Source organism: Odocoileus virginianus, chromosome 21 (assembly GCF_023699985.2).
Source record: "Odocoileus virginianus isolate 20LAN1187 ecotype Illinois chromosome 21, Ovbor_1.2, whole genome shotgun sequence".
NCBI classification, from domain to species: Eukaryota; Metazoa; Chordata; class Mammalia; order Artiodactyla; family Cervidae; genus Odocoileus; species Odocoileus virginianus.
Window position 1 is genome coordinate 43094289 of NC_069694.1, and position 14930 is coordinate 43109218.

The 14930-nt window shown below is 39.3% G+C and overlaps 1 protein-coding gene across 2 annotated transcripts in view; it reads left to right on the top strand.

The window, feature by feature from the left end:
- DKK2 (dickkopf WNT signaling pathway inhibitor 2) overlaps positions 1-14560 on the top strand; it is a 125004-nt gene extending 110444 nt beyond the window's left edge. For both annotated transcript variants that reach the window (XM_020901195.2, XM_020901196.2), the window contains exons 2-4: positions 8005-8155; positions 9455-9610; positions 12196-14560. In XM_020901195.2, the coding sequence (XP_020756854.1) occupies positions 8005-8155; positions 9455-9610; positions 12196-12446 (558 nt within the window). In that variant the 3' untranslated portion in view covers positions 12447-14560. The remainder of the gene's footprint in view (positions 1-8004; positions 8156-9454; positions 9611-12195) is intronic.
- The last annotated feature ends 370 nt before the right edge of the window (positions 14561-14930 follow it).

Genomic DNA, 14930 nt, shown 5'->3' on the forward strand with positions numbered 1-14930 from the left:
TTATTTTAGGATCAGGATGCATTTAGGATCAGGATGCATTGCACAGTATTTTATTGAATCATGACAAATTACTGTGAGCTTCATCTTATAAAAATGTTAAACATTATATATTAATAAAACAAACTTACACTGAAACATTTTACACATCAAATGCATGCGATGATGCATGTTTTTCAAAATTATTTTAGGGGCAGTGATTTGCAGATCACAGAATATAGTTTTTAGTTTCTGTATTATAGTTGGAGTTCAATAAATAAAAGCCGAATAAGTAATTATGAATACTAAAGGAATATCCAAGCAGCTGCCTTAAGAAACTATGGTACACATCCAGAATATCATGAAATATCTGAAAATTTCCCCTCAAAGTTAATATAGCTCAATTTTCCTGGCCTTAGGTTCAGGAATCCTCAAAGATGCATCTAGTAAACCCCTGTCCCCTAGAGGTAATTGTGGACAAAGGGAAAGATCAAATTGCCTAGCCTTTGGCATGAAGTGTACAACTGCACAGATTGAGTTCTATTTCCCTGCACCTCCTGCAGTTACGATGTTAGGGTATGAGTCTGAAACGACCACTTTAAAGAGTAGCATATTTTGCATGCTCATTGAAATATAGCTCTATCATGCAGAATGTCATGACAAGGGAAATGAATCTTTTCCCTAAAGACTGAGAGGAAGCCAGTCTGATCTGGTTTCCCGAAGGCAATCGCCAACCCTTTGCTGTGCTCTCTTTAAGACCTCAGACTTGTTCTACTCCCCAGCCCTCCTGACTACCGCCCTCTATCCACTGCTTCAAATGTTCTTCATTCCCACAGCTGGGTTGCTCCCCGGCAGGCTTTCTTCTGCCTGCCCAGCTGATGACGTTTTTCTGGCTCCAAAAACCTTCCGAGATTGTTACAAACAGTGCTTACGGGGACAAAGGACTGTCCCGAGTAAGACAACAAGAAAACTAGGACGGTCTTGTGAGAATCCGGATGGGTGGCTCACCCACACGGAGACTGTCTGATGTTTCTCTCTTCTTCTTTCCCTCCTTTATTAAATAGGGACAATGTCATTGTTTCGAAAGCTTGGGAGTTAAACTAAGGTTGTACTTGTGGCAAAAGGTCTATAAAAAGTAGTCAGTGCTGCTGGGATACCTGAAACACTTCTTCTCATTTCATAATCACTTCACTGTTGCATTGAGGGTGGGGGGGTGTTTCTAAGGTATGGACAGTAATTGAAAAGTAAAAAAAAAAAAAAATACTCAGCCCTGAATCTAAGTCTTGATTTAATAAGCCTTTTCTCTCTGCAGTTTTAAGAATAATAGAGAAAAAAAGAGGCTCAATTAGTTTAAGAAAATGCAGTAACATTTTATTTTATTCATTATCATTATTTGCATGATGGGATTTTGCTTATAACTCTGGTTACACTGAATTTAAACAGCCATAAAACGGTTGTCAAAAAGATAGAAAGAGAAAACGTTGTTTATAGTCTTGTCAGTGTTTTCTGCCAGTATTCTGTTTTTCCAACAGCTGCAGCAGGACATGCTGTTGGTATTTGGAGGCTTCTAGAAAGAGAAGTGGCCAAGTTTATCTTTTTAATCTCTAAATTCAGCCCACTGGTCACCAGTCAAATACCTTATCTATGTGTGCATTAACAGTCATTAGAAGATCAGTCGTGACACCTTACAGTGAGGTCTGCAACCCAGGCCAGGGCTCTGATCCCCAACTTTTTTGCCACTGAGCACATGAGACTTATTTGCAGAAGTTACTTAACCTCTCTTCACTTCGTTGCTAAAACTGTAAAGAAAGGTTCCAGATTAGCACAGAGTAAACAGATGTTAAAAAGTATCCTGTATACTAAACAAGAAATGCTCACTTCTGATGGACATTATTTTCAAGCTGTGCCCAATGTGTTCACTCTTATTTTAGTCCATGGCATGGTGCTAATGATAACTAGCACTTCTATTTATGGGAACCACTGTATTTTTAGTCTAAAGGGGGGGTTGGGCAAAACTTCTCTGCTTTTTGTCTTGATCAGGGACAGCTCTCATGCTTTCTTAATATATGGCCTATCTTATGCTATTATTAGGTCTTGCAAATGAATTCAGCCCCTAAGTGTGACTGAGGATAAGTCATGAATGACTTTGCATGAAGGCAAGTATTCCTGGATGCTCAGGGAACTGGAATTCTGATTCAGTTTTGGAAATATTAATACAGGATAGGCATGTATAAAGTCTCTAATTCTTTCATTTGATTTCTAGACATCCACACACAGTCACTGTTCCTTATACTGTTCACTTAAAGTCAAGTGAATGAAGAGCCAAAGAAATTCACTACTAACAAATTCCATATCAGGTGAAGAGAATCAGTCTTCTTACTCATCTATAAAATAAGAACCAGGGACGCACATTATTATTTTTGTTAAATAGAAACTTAGACTGAGGTGCTCAAATATAAAAATCATCATTAAACATGACCTTTGGAGGCGAATGGAACAACAGACTGGTTCCAAATAGGAAAAGAAGTACATCAAGGATGTATATTGTCACCCTGATTATTTAACTTATATGCAGAGTACATCATGAGAAATGCTGGGCTGGAGGAAGCACAAGCTGGAATCAAGATTGCCAGGAGAAATATCAATAACCTCAGGTATGCAGATGACACCACCCTTGTGGCAGAAAGTGAAGAGGAACTAAAAGCCTCTTGATGAAAGTGAAAGAGGGGAGTGAAAAAGTTGGCTTAAAGCTCAACATTCAGAAGACTAAGATCATGGCATCTGGTCCCATCACCTCATGGGAAATAGATGGGGAGATACTGGAAACAGTGTCAGACTTTATTTTTTTGGGCTCCAAAATCACTGCAGATGGTGACTGCAGCCATGAAATTAAAAGACACTTACTCCTTGGAAGGAAAGTTATGACCAACCTAGATAGCATATTAAAAAGCAGAGACATTACTTTGCCAACAAAGGTCCATCTGGTCAAGGCTATGGTTTTTCCAGTGGTCATGTATGGATGTGAGAATTGGGCTGTGAAGAAAGCTGAGCGCCGAAAAATGGATGCTTTTGAACTATGGTGTTGGAGAAGACTTTTGAGAGTCCCTTGGACTGCAAGGAGATCCCACCAGTCCATCCTAAAGGAGATCAGTCCTGGGTGTTCATTGGAAGGACTGATGCTGAAGCTGAAACTCCAATACTTTGGCCACCTCATGCAAAGAGTTGACTCATTGGAAAAGACCCTGATGCTGGGAGGGATTGGAGGCAGGAGGAGAAGGGGACGACAGAGGATGAGATGGCTGGATGGCATCACCGACTCGATGAGCATGAGTTTGAGTAAACTCTGGGAGCTGGTGATGGATAGGGAGGCCTGGTGTGCTGCGATTCATGAGGTCACAAAGAGTCGGACATGACTGAGTGACTGAACTGAACTGAACTTGGAGCCCAAAGTAAAGAAAAGTATTCTTCCATGGGAAATTTTCTCAATGACACTTTTATTAAAGTATATAAGTCCCTTCAGTGGGCTTGTTAATTGCCACAAGTCATCACTTCTTCAGGATTCTCCATAACTACGTTAACTATGTGCTTTTCTTCTCTGTCTCTCCCTTCCTCCCTTTCTTGCCTAATATGATACCATTTCCAGACATGTTAAAAGGGACTAATGTAGGACAGGGAAGCCTGGTGTGCTCCAGTCCATGGGCTCGCAAAGAGTCAGACACGACTATGCGACTGAACTGAACTGAATGTTCAGAAAAAACTCAATAGCAAACTGCAGAACCCTCATACTTGAGTTTAAAACTCTTTACTGAAAAATAATGCATTAGGCCAAAAACAAGAATCCCTTTTAATCAATCAGAGTCGTGTTTTCTCCTGTTCTGCATTTTCTTGCTAATGGTTACATCAAGTAAACTTTATTACTGACTAGATCCATCCTGAGGAACAATGATTTTCAGAAGACAAAGCATGTCCCCAAACATCAGTTGCTTTCCCTATAACTTGTTTCAATCAATTTTTTTCTCATCCATTCTTGATTTTATTCATATATAAATGCTGGTTATTGGAGCCAGGAGTTCCATAAGCATACTAGGAGCTATGTAATATAACCTTATATTTCAATTATTGAAAAATTATTTTTGTCAAAGAACTTCTCTTAATATTATGTTCTGGGATTCCATTCTAAGGACAAGTTCACATTAGCAATAACCTTTCATTTAAAAAGAAACCCCTGCATACTTTTTCTGCCTATATCATTTCTAGTTCAATAAAAGATACACTGGAACATAATAAAACTGCATTATATTTTTCCTCTCTCTGAAAAATTAGTGAGAATTTTACTGTGATCCCATTCACAAAGTACTACTGTGCATATTGCTTGTTGTAACAGTGTCACATATTTTCCACCAAGTATTTTCCATTTCCCATCAACTGAGAACAGGAAGATGATAATGTGCCTTCTCTAATTTTCTGCATAAATGAACTTCAACTTTTAGAAAACAAGTTGCTTTCTACCATACAGGGTATTTTTTTAGGAATGGAATCAAGTATTTCTCTATATTCAAAATCCCTTGAAGAGTCATTGTTTGAGTTGAATTAGACATGATGTTTTAGGTGGCATGTGTTTACTTCCATTGAAAGAACATGTCCTATTTTTGAGGAAAGAAAGAAAAAAAAATTGTGATACATCAAATGTTTCTTGCAAAACAATTTGGTGAAATAAATGTAAATGAATCAGAAACATGTGTATTGTATTTCAGTTAAAATTAATGGGTTTAAATATGAAGGCAGTAAAGTGCTCAGGGGGGAAAGAGTGTAGCAAGTCAGGAAGTGACATTTGTTTTGTTTTCATCAGTCCTGGACTCTTGAAAAGTGGCTTGATACTCTGAATTCAAGCTCATTCAGATTCTTTCTTAAGCCTAATGATGGAGTTATAGAATGGGGCAGCAATATCCAAATTAATTTTATAGTTTTATCTGGCTTCACTTATAAAGTGGGCATCAAATATTGCCAGTGTGTAAGGCTTCAAAAACACTTTCAATTTGAAGTTAGAGGTTTTTCTATTTTCTATTCTCTTCTGAGGGTAAAAGTAAATTGTAATGATGTTAAAGTTTTATCTTTTTTCATCAAATAACATGTAAAGTTTCCGGAGTCACACATCAACTTCCCACTTATTTCCTCTTTCTAACATGATCAGATCTAAATGGAAAACACAAGGGAGCTGAACGCATACAAACATACCCAGGAGAAAGGCCAGGGTAGAAAAGGCGATGGAAGAAAGAGAGGGCTGGGGGGAAGGGAGAAGCAATGCACGCAGGGTAAAGTCATCAACCTCATTGCAAAAGTAAAACAGTCAAACCACACTGATTATTTGAGAGTCACAAAAACTTTATCCTGTAGTTTTCTAGTCCTATCATTTATGCTTGCTTAAAAACTATATTGCTTTTTTTATCTTTTATTTTGCAATTTTAAAAAAATGCATTACTGTGAAAAGTAGGAAAAAAATGAACTACAACCACAGCAATAAAAAAAGACTTCCAAATAAGTCTCCCTGTCAACATGCCTCAAAATATGAGTTAGTCTGATATGTGGTGTGATATTTCTGTTTCTCAATTCTCAGTCTCTGAAAACAGGGACATTTTAAGAATTCCATTAACTTCCTAGATACAAGGAATATTTAATTGGAGTGTGTGTATAAATGTATTTTTTGAGATAATATATGACATTGCTTAAGTAGCCTTCTGAATCAACAACTTGGTAGAGAAATGTAGGAACTGAAGTCCTTTCTGTATAAGTAGCCTGTAGGGCTATTTCTGTATGTCGCAAGTCTGCTTTTTTGTTTCCTGAGAACATAATCATATAACTGGAGTTAGCATGCTCTGACCACACAGAATTCTGCTGCTGCTCATCACTGAATGTGGTGTGAAGAGCTGCTCCTTGAATTCTTTGTCCCAAAGTTTCATTGCTTCAAAATCTCTGGAAGCATCTCTGTCTCTGTGTTCCTCACAGGCAGGAACTGAGGAATCACTCTTAGAATATCTGTTCCATAAATGGGCAGGAGATGTATTTTAGCTGCTAGCACAGCCCATTGTTGCTTTATGTAACCTTCTACTTATGCTAGTTCACTGGGTAAAAAAGAGTGACTAGGCCGTTTCATTTACACCTTAAATCAGTGGCAGTATAACAATTACAGCTATTTTTTGAGCCTCCAGAGTCACTCTTTAGGGCTCTAGAGCCAGACATCCTGAAATGTGAAGTCAGGTGGGCCTTAGGAAGTGTCACTATGAACAAAGCTAGTACAGGTGATAGGATTCCAGTTAAGCTATTTCAAATCCTGAAAGATGACGCTGTGAAAGTGCTGCACTCAATATGCAAGCAAATTTGGAAAACTCAGCAGTGGCCACAGGACTGGAAAAGGTCAGTTTTCATTCCAATCCCTAAGAAAGGCAATGCCAAAGAATGCTCAAACTACCACACAATTGCACTCATCTCACACACTAGCAAAGTAATGCTCAAAATTCTCCAAGCCAGGCTTCAGCAATATATGAACTGTGAACTTCCAGATGTTCAAACTGGTTTTAGAAAAGGCAGAGGAACCAGAGATCAAATTGCCAACATTCCCTGGATCATCGAAAAAGCAAGAGAATTCCAGGAAAACATCTATTTCTGCTTTATTACTATGCCAAAGCCTTTGACTGTGTGGATCACAATAAACTCTGGAAAATTCTGAAAGAGATGGGAATACCAGACCACCTGACTTGCCTCTTAAGAAACCTGTATGCAGGTCAGGAAACAACAGTTGGAACTGGACATGGAACAACAGACTGGTTCCAAATAGGAAAAGGAGTACATCAAGGCTGTATATTGTCAGCCTGCTTATTTAACTTATATGCAGAGTACATCATGAGAAACGCTGGGCTGGAAGAAGCACAAGCTGGAATCAAGATTGCCAGGAGAAATATCAGTAACCTCAGATATGCAGATGACACCACCCTTATGGCAGAAAGTGAAGAGGAACTATAAAGCCTCTTGATGAAAGTGAAGAGGAGAGTGAAAAAGTTGGTTTAAAGCTCAACATTCAGAAAACTAAGATCATGGCATCTGGTCCCATCACCTCATGGAAAATAGATGGGGAGATACTGGAAACAGTGTCAGACTTTATTTTTTTTGGGCTCCAAAATCACTGCAGATGGTGACTGCAGCCATGAAATTAAAAGACGCTTACTCCTTGGGAGAAAAGTTATGACCAACCTAGATAGCATATTAAAAAGCAGAGACATTACTTTGCCAACAAAGGTCTGTCTAGTGAAGGCTGTGGTTTTTCCAGTGGTCATGTATGGATGTGAGAGTTGGATTATAAAGAAAGTCGAGTGCTCAAGAATTGATGTTTTTGAACTGTGGTGTTGGAGAAGACTTTTGAGAGTCCCTTGGACTCCAAGGAGATCCAGCCAGTCCATCCTAAAGGAGATTAGTCCTGGGTGTTCATTGGAAGGACTAATGTTGAAGGTGAAACTCCAATACTTTGGCCACCTGATGTGGAGAGCTGACTCATTTGAAAAGACCCTGATGCTAGGAGGGACTCAGGGCAGGAGGAGAAGGGGACGACAGAGGATGAGATGGTTGGATGGCATCACCGACACAATGGACATGGGTTTGGGTGGACTCTGGGAGCTGATGATGGATAGAGAGGCCTGGCATGCTGTGATTCATGGGGTTGCAAAGAGTCGGACACGACTGAGTGACCGAACTGAACTGAATCAAAATAAAGTCTAAATCCTAACCCCAAAGTCGTGTCATTGAAAATGTATGAGTACTGTCAACTTTATCTTTGTCATCACCATCAGCAATCAATGTTTATAAAGTCCTAAATTAAGTAATTGTTCCTATGTAGTACCTCTGCTCAGAACATTATTAAATGGTATATTTCCTTTGAGCAGTGAAATGTTCTGATTTTCCATCACGATTTGGTGCAATAGCTTTTTGCTTACAAAATCTAATCTTTGCTTTTGGTGGTGTTGTTCTACTTCATGACAGGCCTACCCTTGTAGCAGTGATAAGGAATGTGAAGTTGGGAGATACTGCCACAGTCCTCACCAAGGATCGTCAGCCTGCATGGTGTGTCGAAGGAAAAAGAAGCGCTGCCATAGAGATGGCATGTGTTGTCCTGGTACCCGCTGCAATAATGGTAAAGGTCTCATTCAGTGTTGATGGGGCCTCTTTCCTTTCATGTAGGAAACCTGGATACCGAGTTATACCGCCCTCTCCTTAGTCATACTTCTAAAATGTAAGGAGGCTTCCAAACTGGCAGGAATGGGATCAGGGTTTAGAAATCTATGAGATTATCTGGTGTGTGTTTATCAGTTGCTCAGTTGTGTCTGACATTTTGCGACCCCACAGACTGGAGCCTGCCAGGCTCCTCTGTCCATGGTATTTCCCAGACAACAATACTGGAGTGGGCAGGCATTCCCTTCTCCAGGGAGTCTTCCTGACCCAGGGATCGAACCTGTGTGTCCTGCATTGCAGGCGAGTGCTTTATTGTCCCTCTCAAATCTTAGTTTTCCTGGGCTCTGATCACCTGCTGTAATGTATAATCTGTGCTGACCTAGGATTTGCCATGTTGAAATGTTGCATATAAATAGCTAGATGTTATATTCCACTGAACAAGCGGATATGTGCAAAGGAACCAAAGACAGAAACCTGTGATTCAGCAATACACTTGTGAGCTTGTTTTCATTTTCATACCAATTTCATACCTTGATTCTCACACTCAAGGTGTCCTTTTTTGAAAGCCCCACACTGTGGCACACACAAATGCTGATGGAGTGGTTGTTTCCTCCAAAAAGAAACATAGGAGTCTGTTACTCGGCCTTCACCCAATCTCAGTGACCTTATGGGCAGACAGTTCAGCACTGATGATGAAATGAAGAGTCTCCAACACATGGTAGATGATTAAATACTTGCAGAACGTGATCAGAAGCACAACTAGTAATGCAAAACATCATAATCAGGTTCATATTCCTATACTTGTTCCTGACCTGTGGGCCTGGTCCTACTGAGAGTACCCTGGACAAGAAGCGAAGGGAAGACCTCATCCCATTAGAGATGTTTACAGAGTAGATGGGGATTATATTTTTGATTAAAAAAGGAACCTTGATCCTGAACACAGATGTCTGATCTGACACCTTTAAGCTACTAAGATTTGATAATACTTCACTCTGTCACTATTCTCAACTCTTCCTATATGGATTCATAGTAACTTCATGAAAGGAATTCTGTTGTTATCCCTATTTTTGCCCAAGGTCACTTGGTCATGCGACTGGCAAGGTTCAAATCAAGAAATCCTGGCTTAGGTCCAAACTATTGAGTTTTCAAGTCTAGATAGATGGTAGATACATGGCCTCATACTTCACATCAGGAGAAAACTTGGATAAGAAACACACTTTATAGAACTGAACAAGTCTAACTAATTATCTGACATCTCCAGGCATCTGCATCCCCGTCACCGAGAGCATCTTAACCCCTCATATCCCAGCTCTGGACAGCACTCGGCACAGAGATCGGAACCACGGCCATCACTCAAACCACGACCTGGGATGGCAGAACCTAGGAAGACCTCACACTAAGGTGTCGCATATAAAAGGTGGGGACAGCTGTAGCTCCAGAGAAATGTAGATAATTAATTTCATTGCTTCTGAGTGCAATTTGAAAAAAAAATAATGGGAAGTTACTGTAATAGTAAGATTTTAACTGAATTTCTTCTCAATTTTGAGGGTGCTAGAGGTTTCTTGGAGATCTTAAATTGTGAGAAATACATATGACAAGAATTGTGGTACTCCAATTAAACATGCCATTTCCTAAATAGATCAGCCTTTTTACAGGATATTTACAATAAATCTTTTATACAAGCATTTCTCTTCCATAATCAAGAATAAAGCATTCCAAAACCTAAATGGGAAAATGTTTGCTGCCATATAATTAAATTACTAAGATTTAGAGTCCTTTTCTCACCTTTGCAGATTCAGAAATTTTATTTCATTAAACAATCAGGTAATATACTATGCATAAATCAATTTTCCAAAAATAATTGGTTTCTAGAGGGATTATGTATGGCCATAAAAATTCCCTTCCTGTGTTACAATATTTGGTAAGCCTAATCACTAATAGTAAACTTTTGAAAAGTAGAAATACCTTTATTTTTAAAGGAGGCTTTTGCAAGTGTATTCTATGGAGCAATATTCTTTCAAGACATTATATGACTAAAAGAGTTGGTGTGTTCAAGAGTTTTGTAATAATGTATCTGCCCATTTTTGGAACTTTAAAATAAACTTTGATATAGTGAAGGCTCTGAGAAGTTCAGCAATGAGGAAAACAGGTTAACTTTTTTAGACACTGTATTTCCCTAGTTTACTTAACCATAAAACCATTTCTCCACATTTTTACCTTCTGTGGAGCTAGTACCTACAAAATATCTGATGTGTTAGTCCCACCGGAAATACTAATGATTCTATCTGTAGGGTTAAAGTGACTGACAATGCCTCTGCCACCAGCCCTCGTCTACACTTCCTGAAGGCCTGGCCCTTTACCATATCTCCTATTTCTATCCAACTGAAATCACATGCATTTGTTAGTACGTGCGCGCTTAATCACTCAGTGTCCTGCTCTGACCCCATGGACTTGTAGCCCACCAGGCTCCTCTTTCCACGGGATTTCCAAGGCAAGAATACTGGAGTCGGTGGCCATTTCTTTCTCCAGGGGATCTTTCTGACCCAGGGATCAAACCCACCATCTCCTCTGTCTCCTGCATTGCCAGCAGATCCTTTACCTGCTGAGCTGTCTGAGAAGTTGTTAGTACATGAGTGTCCGTGTTTGTTCTGACAAATATCTATGTTACAGTACAGTTTCTAATTTATTAATTACCGTTAGCTAATTATATGTATAATTTCCTGATGGCAGCTAGCAAGAAATGTTGATGGCTAGTGAGTTGTGTCCACATTCACACAGTGGGACTGGTGACATCCGGGTGACAGCTAACCTTTTAGACCAGGCTTGGCACACTACGGCCCATGAGCCAAGTCTGTCCTGCTGCCAGTTTTTGTAAATAATGTTTTATTGTAACACAGACCTGCCCATTCACTTAGGCACCATCTATGGCTGCTTTTGTGATACAAGAGCAGAATGAAGAGCTGTGACACAGATCACATGGCCTAAAAAGTCAGAAGTATTTACAATCTGCGAGATGACAAAGAAGCTTGCAGGCTACACATCAACCCCACTGTGACACGTGGGTACTCTCTGCTGACATCGTCCTTTCACTGAATTGAATCCCCAGACCTGTGCCCCCGTGATTTTTGTGATGGGTTCTTGGTTGACCCTGAGGCTGTTCGCCCTTGCTCTGCTCCACTCTGTATCACAGCGTTTCACAGACTTCATTGCTTAGACTCCCTGTTAGGGGGCTTCCAGCCGCATGGGTTTGCCTGTGGTGAGAGGTTGAGAGGCAGAGGAGGGGAAGGCCAACGGATTCCCTGTGCCTCTGGGAGTGTTTCTGGCAGAGCTGCACCTCCTAGGGCCTCAGCCTCTGCCAGGATCCCAGCCCCCTGCCCCTGCCCCCTTCTGACGTCACCAGCTCCTCTGGACCCTCCAGCCTAAATGCGGGGGTGGCTTCCTGCGGTGCAGCTCCAAGATCTCTGGTGCTTCTTGGCCTCGCAACTCACTGCCTGTGTGACCCGTTCTCTGCATTAAATATCTTCTCTTTTCAATACTCAGCTTCCGTTTTCCCGGCTAGATACCTGGCCTTAGGTATCTAAGGCCTTAACTGATACCTGGCCTTAGGAGGTACAGACGACTTCAGCCTTCTTGACTCAGAGTTTGTTTACTCTTTCCAAGAAGGTAGCAAATTAAATAGAGGGCATTTCTTTTTACTTATTGTCATTCACCTAAGTAAACAACAACACAAAACAGAAATATCTAAGGTCACACCATACCAAGGTGAAGAGAAGATAGAGCCCCATCCTAGCTATTCATTAAAGTTAATATTCAGAAAGCAAACAATAGAAAGAGATGATAGTTGGTTCACATGATTAGAGGGAAAGTCAACTGATATGACTCTAAGACACCACGGAAGATAGGAAGACAGTATAAGTACAGATATTTCAGGTGCTTCTGATGGCAGAGTAGATTCTTCTCCTACAGTGTCATGGTAAAATCTTTTGGTCATCATTTCTTTAGGACATGAAGGAGATCCCTGTCTACGATCATTAGACTGCATTGAAGGGTTTTGCTGTGCTCGTCACTTCTGGACCAAAATCTGCAAACCAGTGCTCCATCAGGGGGAAGTCTGTACCAAGCAGCGCAAGAAGGGCTCCCATGGGCTGGAAATCTTCCAGCGGTGTGACTGCGCAAAAGGCCTATCTTGTAAAGTATGGAAAGATGCCACCTACTCCTCCAAAGCCAGACTCCACGTCTGTCAGAAGATATGACCACCTCTGAAGACAAGCATCAGGAGCAGACTGTGAATCCATGTATTTAATGCATTATAGCATGGTGGAGAGTAGGATTTGGATTTCAGAAGAAGGGGTAAAATGAGGAATATGATAAGAACATAGATCAAAGAAAAAGAAAAAGAAAATGGAAGATCAGAAAGGGTGACCAGTGTGATCAGTGTGTTTTCCATCATGCAACTTGTTTATGTAAATAATGTACACATTTGTGAAGATGCCATGACTCAAAAAAAAAAAAAAGGCACACAGAGAGATTACTGATGTTACCATGTGACTTGCCAGGAGCTTAGGTTGTGCTGGAGGATCAATTTCTCTCACAGTGGTGACTGCCTATAAAAAATAACTGAAAAGCCTTATTTCTATTTAAACAAAGTACTCCCCATATACCCTGGCATACAACAGGCTCTAAAACGTGAAAAGAGGAATTGTTTAATGGGAAATAAAAGCATGGAGCACAGAGAATCTGCACCATAGAATCACCTTTTAATTTGGAACACTACTTCTTACTGCTCAATTAAAGACCTTGGTAGGAAAAAAGCAGTCAATATTTTCCAAATAATTTCAAAACAATCACAGGTCTTTAAGTCCTTCAGGAAAAAAAAAACCCTTGTTTTCCCTTAAGCTGCTTGTTTATATTTTTGAAAAGTTTAATTTCAGCTACAATTAATAAGAACCAGCATAATGAGACCAAAATAATCCACTCAGATTTCTAGAGGATATAAATTGCATCTCTTGATTGTGCATTATTCCTACTCATTTTATTCTCCAAATTATACTATTGTGAATAACACAGAACAGAATTTACAGGTTGTAAAAAATTTAAGATGCCCAAAGTAAAAGTTACTAGATCATATTATTCAAAGCTTTGGCATTCCCTACGTTAGATAGAACTAGACATTTACTCTTCACATACTCTGCAGTGTAGTAAAAATGATAAAAGAAACGAGATATATCTGTTCTGCACTGAAGCACAGCAAGAGAATGGGGAAAACCTTGTCAACTCTCCAGGTTTTGGCAACAAGTGGATCATGTGTTTGAAGCACAAGCTGAGTTTTCATATGTGAAGCCCGAGGCTGCATAACCCACATGGAAGGTGTCCATGGGATTTGCTATCACAGTATTTACTATGCAGATGAGTTCAGTGTGAGGCAACTACTTGACCTCAAAATATTTCTTTTAAATTTCTGAGGTCACAAAATCATCTTATTTTGAGGAGGTCTCATTAAATGGACTCCAAGGCAGTTAGGATGGTAAGGTTCCATTGCTCTTGGTAAGCTGCTTTCTAACTGGCTGATGGCACCATCTGACTTTTTTCAGTATCAACTCTTTCTGCAACAGCTGTTTTATTTTTGTTTGTTTGTTTGTTTGCCAAAGATACAGTTTCTGTCTTCTACAGTCACTGAGATTAAAAATTATAAATGGAATAACTTGTCAAATCTACATTTTGCTAATCTGTAGAAACCACAGGTTCTAAATTTTTACATCCATTTTATTACTTTTTACTTTATTCAGTTCTATTCAGTTCTAATATCATGTCTAGAGATTAAAGCCAAAAAGTTATCTTATACTTTTTACTTTGGAACTTTTCTTTTATAGACTATAAATCACTCCATAGTTTTCATTTACTTAAATCTCATTTGCAGTCTCAAATTCAAGTTCTCCCAGTAGAAACTGAACCTGAGCCTGCATGTCTTTTAAGAATTTCACCTGCCCACATACATTCACTAGTATGATTAAGATTTGCATTTTTTCCCTACACGTCTGTTAAAACAAAAAGTAAGAACCAAAGTCTGTACAAACAGGTTTCTATAAGCTTAGCAACGTGAAAATGGAACATTTCAGGGAAACATTTCCTATACAAAAATTACATTTAAAATCTGGCTTCTGCATTACTTCCCTTATGTACATCCCTTCAAAAATTATTATTTGAACTAATTTATTTACAGGAAATGTTAATGAGATGTATTTTCTTATAGAGATATTTCTTACAGAAAGCTTTGTAGCAGAATATATTTGCAGCTATTGACATTGTAATTTAGGGGAAATGTATAATAAGATAAAATATATTAAAAATTTTGCCTTCAAAAATGGAATTTAAATTTCTTTGTGTTTTGCTTATGGGAAAAACTTTTAAGAAGCACAGATTCTCAAGAGTTCAACCGGACAGATGGGTCTGATTTTGCAGTCTTAGCAGATAATCCTTTGGATGACATCACCATGAGATGATCCAAGGCAGTTTATGGTTAGGTACTTATATCATGGTGGGACAGCTGTAGTTGTCTAGAGATCTAGAGATCTCTTCAAGAAAATTAGAAATACAAAGGGAAAATTTCATGCAAAGATGGGCACAATAAAAGACAGAAACTGTATGGACTTAACAGAAGCAGAAGACATTAAGAAGAGGTGGCAAGAATACATAGAACTATATACAAAAGAGAGTCATTAAGAAATCTCACCCAGAGA